At 32.9% G+C, this 6517-nt stretch overlaps 1 protein-coding gene across 1 annotated transcript; it reads left to right on the top strand.

Moving 5' to 3' along the window:
* Nucleotides 1-3558: 3558 nt before the first annotated feature.
* Nucleotides 3559-5605, top strand: pfdn5 (prefoldin 5). Its single transcript, XM_058779205.1, has 6 exons — nucleotides 3559-3677; nucleotides 4156-4258; nucleotides 4378-4409; nucleotides 4552-4626; nucleotides 4706-4811; nucleotides 4905-5605. The coding sequence occupies exons 1-6, from the start codon at nucleotides 3612-3614 to the stop codon at nucleotides 4982-4984; spliced, it is 462 nt and encodes a 153-aa protein (XP_058635188.1). The 5' UTR covers nucleotides 3559-3611; the 3' UTR covers nucleotides 4985-5605.
* The last annotated feature ends 912 nt before the right edge of the window (nucleotides 5606-6517 follow it).

Below are 6517 nucleotides of genomic sequence, written 5' to 3'. Positions count from 1 at the left end.
CTCACATAATAACCTCTCCCTTCTAAGTATGACCTGAACCATTTGAGAACCATCCCAGAAAGCCCGACCCAGTTTTCCAGTCTCTCTAGAAGTATGTTATGATCAACAGTGTCAAACGCAGAACTAAGATCTAGTAGTACCAGCACTGATATTTTGCCAGAATCAGAATTGAAGCGAATATCATTTATTATCTTAATAAGCGCGGTCTCTGTACTGTGATACGCCCGGAAACCAGATTGAAAATTGTCCAGGTATCCATTTGAGTTTAAGTAATTGTTCAGCTGATTAAAAACTACCTTTTCAATAATCTTACCTATGAAAGGAAGATTTGATATTGGTCTATAGTTGTTCAACATGGTGTTATCAAGATTGCACTTTTTCAGAAGGGGCTTAACAACTGCAGTTTTCAGGGAGTTTGGAAAAGTCCCAGAAAGAAGTGAGGCGTTCACCACTTCTAAGAGATCTGCTTCTAAACAGTTAAGCACACTTTTGAAAAAAGATGTGGGAAGTGTGTCAAGATTGCAGGTTGACGATTTAAGGTGCTGTACTATTTCTTCCAAAATTTTGCTATCAATTGCTTCAAAAACAGACATAGTCAGAAGGAAGCAAACTCATTGCATTTGCTGTCGGAGAGCATTTCACTGGGATTCTGACTTGGGGGTTTGTTAGTCTCTCAACAGTAGCAAAAAGAGTGCGAGTGTTGTTTAAGTTATTGTTTATGAGGTTTGAGAAGAAGGTCTGTCTAGCTGTGGCTAGTTCCACATTGAAAGCATGAAGGGTGTCTTTATAGATGCTATAGTGAATTTCAAGTTTCGTCTTCCGCCACATCCAGCTCAGCTTTTCTGCATTGTCTTTTCATACTCTGAACTGCTGACTCATTCTAGAATTGCGGGTACATTTCAAGCTGAGAAAGAAATAGGAATTTATTTTTTGGTTAAACTTTTTTATTTTCATAGAACACACTTTAAATTTAATATTTGCTGATCTTAAACTTGTAAGATTTTAAATATTTATTCTGAAAATCAATGTACTAACAGAAAAATCTGTCGACTCTGTTGTAGACAAATTGGGTCAAACATATACAGTTAACAAATGTAACACAATTTAAAACCCTGTCCTCCCTAGAAGAACATCTGTCTCTTAATCCATTAATTCAACTTTAAACCTAAAAATATATAGACTTTTTGTTTTAGAGTAAAAATATCAACTCGTTTAACTGAAAAGTTGCCAACATGGTGTGTATTTTCTCTAATCATAGCTTTAAAAATTTATGAAATTCTTTAACATTTCATGTAGTAGTAGTAGTACTATTTAGGCTAATTAGCTTCTGAGCAATTTGTTAACAATAAAACACATATAATTATCATTTTTAAAGCAAAACTTTAAACAAACAGAGTTGACATTGGTGGTAACAGAGATGACATCAGAAAACAGAGTTGATCACCTGTAGTTAAAAGACCAAAAACAGCAACATTTTCTGCCAGATTCTGAAACTGAAACCATTTTAAATGTAACAACTATTTAATTTTATAAAATACATGTGAATTACAGATCTTTCATGTAACTGAAAATTAATTTAATGTGTTCAAAGATCTGGAAAATAAAACGACATAGCTGCTCCCTCACCCTGGGCATGCAAATCAGTTATTGGCAATTTCTGCCCATATGTCTTTATTTAGTATTTAAATGTGCACTATGCAAGTTTTTTATAGACATAATAAAAGACAGAGCTCTTGATTCAAGGAATAGCAGTTTGCAAGTATATTAGATTTACTTTGTAGCCATATGTTTACATTAGTATTCATAAACATTAGAGCAAAACATTAATTTTGAGTAGTGGTGCTTTTTTCCTTTTGTGTCGTCTGTCTCTGTCTATTTTCTGCCTTCCTTACAGGGTCAGCATGTCGCTGTGCCCTCTGTTGCCCTTGCCTTTCTGCTGCTGAGAGGTTAATTTACCTGTAATTCAATTTCTTTAGCCTGTAATGATGTAAAACAAATGTATCATTTACAGTAAAATGACCCAGAATCCAAAATAAACATAATAATAATGCAAAATACTTAAATGTGATTGGAAACATTTGACTCTGTTACTCATTGTAAACTCTGTTATCATTAAACTTTTTAAAAAAACTAACAGAGTTGACATTTTCCACCATTTTGTGCTTTAGCTCACGATGCCAACCCTCAAAGCAGATACCACATGGCATGAACAGAATTTTATGGATTTCCATCATATTATTGTTTTTAAAAAGTGAATGAGAGATTCACTGCAAAATCACAATAACAGATTTGACAAATAATTAATTTACTATTGGTGTATCCTAAACATTTTGTACAAATTAATGAGAATAAAGAATAAAGACATACATCAATGCTTTCCAAAGATTCCTACCAGAGGAAGTGACATCACTTGGTGCAAGTCACATGTTTTTTTCTATGAATGCTTTAAAAATTTTATGCCTTTTTATAACTGAGGTAACAGAGTTGACCAGAACGTAGGGACAGACACAAAATGTATTTTTTTTATTAATGAAATTACAAATATTACAAAATTAGATATTTTATGCAATTGTTTATGTAACTTAATAATAACTTAAACACAAAAATATGAAAATTAGACTTAATTATTTAATGATAATTCAAGCTGAATGTATGAATCAGGAGGCGAAGAGAGAGATATATTAATGTCCCTTAATATACTGTACATAAAAGCATTGTTTTTGGTGATAGCTTAATATAAATTGTGTTATTATTCAAAACTGATTCAGTAAAATTTTTGTTTTTGAAAAATAACAGAAGGTTTACCTGGAAGACACGAAATGTACGCCCAATTCTAGAATTACCCTGCTGTTGATTTTCTGCAAGATGATTTTTGTCTGCCATTCTTCTTGCTGACTATTTCAGGAGCGATATCATCAATAACATTCTCAACTTTTGAGTTAAATGAATCCAGGAGAACATCAACAGAGTATGCAGAAATGCTTGGTGTTGAAGATATAGCCTTCATAAATAGCGCACTAGTGTTCTCGTTAATACATCTCTTTCTGACAGAGACAGATCTAGATTCAGTGGTAACAGAGATCAATATATCAAAGAAAATACAGAAGTGATCAGATAGTGCTACATCCTTAATAACAATAGATGAAATATTTAGACCTCTACTGATGAGTAAATCTAGAGACTGTATTGTGGGTATATATACATTTTTAACTAATTTATATTTATAATTTATATTTGTCAATTATTGACCTTGGTTTCTTTGATTCACCTCTCATTACATTTTGGGCTTCCATAAATAAGTGTATTTAAAATCCACATTACTTTTGTTGTAAAATCTAGATATCATTTTGTCAAATGTGCATAAAAGTAAAATACTTGATGCATTGTATTGTGTTACAGGGTGAATTCATTCTTTTAACTGACATTATTAAAGACAAAAAGCCATCGAGAATATTTGTGAGCTTTACAGAGTATTTGAATGATTATTTTTTGGCATTTGTTTTTAAAATATTGTTGAATGATGTTTATTGAAATACAAAATCGTTGCTAAAAGTCCTTTCAGTAATGTCCGGTTGACCCGGAAGCTTTCCTCACCCTATTCTATTGTCAACATGGCGGTGAATCTAACTGAATTGTCTCTTCCACAATTAGAAGGTCTGAAAACTCAGCTTGATCAGGTAAATTGTGTAATAAATGTAATAATTTCCTCATTTCATTTTGTATGGCAATAAGCGCAGATTTAATCAGTCCGTGGTTTAGTGAAGTGCACGCAGCGGCTGTCATGCTGTCTGTACGCGCGCTGCTGGTTGTGCTCTGTAATTCACCATTTAACCGATACTTCAGCCAAATTTCAATATTCTGTCATTATATACAAACATTCTTGTTCTTATAAATCCGTATGACTTCCATGAAACCCAAAATGAAATGCGACAGCCACAGTCACCATTCATTTGCATAGAATGGAATGAAACTGAATGGTGACTGTTAATCACTTGTATCAAAACATTCTGCCTTACCATAAGTAAATTATGACAGAATTAATTAATAAACAAATCTGCACAGGATAAACGTTTTTCTATATATTTTTTTTTTCTAGTAAACTGCATTTTTTCGAAGCCATGTCAACAAACAAAATGACATGAATTTGTTTTCTAGGAAACAGAGTTCCTGTCATCATCCATAGGCCAGTTGAAAGTCGTCCAAACTAAATATGTGGAGGCCAAAGACAGTTTGAATGTACTTAACAAAAGCAACGAAGGTGTGTATTACTGCTGAACTTTATATGATGCTTATTTTAAATAAATTGATTTATTCCACTGTTACATCCTTAGTAAAATCTAATCTGTTCACTGAATTCATTTAACTTTTTCCCCTCAGGAAAAGAACTACTGGTCCCACTCACCAGTTCTGTATCCTTTCAACAGAGTGATGATTGATTAATGTTGTCTCAGAAAGTATCAATCATTCAGTAGATTGTACAAGTATCAGTAATTCATTTGTATTCATTTGTATTAATCTCAGATAAGATGTTCCCTTAACTGCTTATTACAGATGTATGTGCCTGGAAAACTGAATGATGTGGATCATGTCTTAGTGGATGTCGGAACAGGTTATTTTGTGGAGAAGGTGAGCCAAGATTTTGCCCATCTGTATAATAGTTTGAAAACATTACCAAATAAATCTCACTATTTTTTTGTCTTTTCAGAATGTAGAGGATGGCAAAGAGTTCTTTAAGCGCAAAATCGACTTCCTTACGAAACAAATTGAGAAAATTCAGCCTGCCCTTCAAGAAAAACATGCTATGAAACAAGGTGATTTCACTTACGTATATCTATTTATTTGTTTATGAAACCCCTACACAAATCGTAAATGCATTAAACAAGAGTTTCCTCTGCCTCCAACAGCTGTTGTGGAAGTCATGAATATGAAGCTTCAGCAGCTGCACAGCCAACAAGCATCACAGTCCGGCACCACTAAAGCCTAAAACGGTTCCAAGCAGCATGGCAGAAAATTCTGGGGAGATCCTGAGTGTTTACCTTTCAGATGGATCCATTCTGAACCCTTCAAATGGAGAACCACTGCTCTGATGTCAATATGTTCACCTCTCTTTGGGGGGAGAAGGACGTCCAGCACTTTGCCTGCATCAAACAACTAATCAATTTTTCTGTTCCATGTTTTCACTCTCATGTTTAGTGAACAAATGAAGCATTGGGCACAGCCTGGCTGTATCCACAAAGCCTCCCAGCACTGGGATTAATGTCTTTGGAGGAGATTTACTTTGTGGCACAACATGGCTTTGTGGCAAACATTTGCTGTTTTTTTTTTTATACATCAAATATTTTGAATGCAAATATTTACATCTGAAATCAGCTAAAGAAAAAGTTCTTGCTTTTTTTAAAGCAAATTTACAGAAATGTACAAGTATCTGCATTTAATTACTAGTATTTTCATGTGTCAAAACAATAAAAGAAATGGCTTGATTTGTTGTCCCAAGCAGATGAGTTACTAGTCCATGTTACAGAGAGCAGAAATGTTATGACTACTGTAAAATGAAAAATTTTCCACCCATGCTGAAAAAAAATAAAAGCTGACATTTAAAACCTGACACTACATCATTTGTTACATGTAAATTTACTTATTGTGTAGACCTTGGAAGACAATTATCTAGACTTTTGATGTGTGTATATATCACATACAGTACTTGTTGAAAGTTCGTAAACATTAACTTTAAATATTTTAATGAAGTTTCTTATGCTCACCAAGGCTGCATTTAGGTGCTCAAAAAATAAAAGAAAAAAACACTAATATTGTTTAATATTACAATTTAAAATAACTTTTGTAATATATTTTAAAATATAATTTAGTCCTGTGATACAAAGCTGAATTTTCAGCAGCCATTACTCCAGTCTTCAATGTCACATGATCCTTCAGAAATCATCCTAATATGCTAAATTGTAGCTCAAAAAGCATTACTTATTGTTGAAAACAGTTGTGCTGCTTAATATTTAAGCAGACACCATGATGTACTACCATTCAAATCTTTGGGGTATGGGTTTGTGTTTAATAGAAATTAATTAGAATTTGCATATTATTGCTCTTTTGTTGGTTTTGATTGCTTCTACTGTCCTCATTTGTAAGTCGCTTTGGATGAAAGCGTCTGCAGAATGACTAAATGTAATGCTTTTATTCAGCAAATATGCAATCAGTTGGTCAAACGTGACTTTAAAACATGAGTTCGTTTCAAATAAACACTCTTCTTTTGAACTTTCTATTCATCAAATACAGTGGGGCAAATAAGTATTTGATACACTGCCGATTTTTCAAGTTTTCACACTTATAAAGAATGGAGAGATTTGTAATTTTCATCATAGGTACACCTCAACTGTGAGAGAATTAAAAAAAAAAGAAAAAAAAATCCATAAAATCACATTGTATGATTTTAAAATAATTTCCATTTTATTGCATGAAATAAGTATTTGATACAATAGAAAGATAGAACTTAATATTTGGTAGAGAA

Source organism: Onychostoma macrolepis, chromosome 06, assembly GCF_012432095.1.
Source record: "Onychostoma macrolepis isolate SWU-2019 chromosome 06, ASM1243209v1, whole genome shotgun sequence".
Lineage (NCBI taxonomy): Eukaryota > Metazoa > Chordata > Actinopteri > Cypriniformes > Cyprinidae > Onychostoma > Onychostoma macrolepis.
Note: the sequence above shows the minus strand (reverse complement) of the source record. Positions and strands in the feature narration are given on the sequence as shown.

Excerpts from the sequence above, each read along its gene's own strand:
- pfdn5 (XM_058779205.1), top strand. The coding sequence starts at position 3,612 with ATGGCGGTGAATCTAACTGAATTGTCTCTTCCACAATTAGAAGGTCTG. Across the intron at positions 4,259-4,377 it reads ACTTAACAAAAGCAACGAAG|GAAAAGAACTACTGGTCCCA; the intron begins GTGTGTATTACT and ends TTTTCCCCTCAG. Across the intron at positions 4,627-4,705 it reads CAGGTTATTTTGTGGAGAAG|AATGTAGAGGATGGCAAAGA; the intron begins GTGAGCCAAGAT and ends TTGTCTTTTCAG.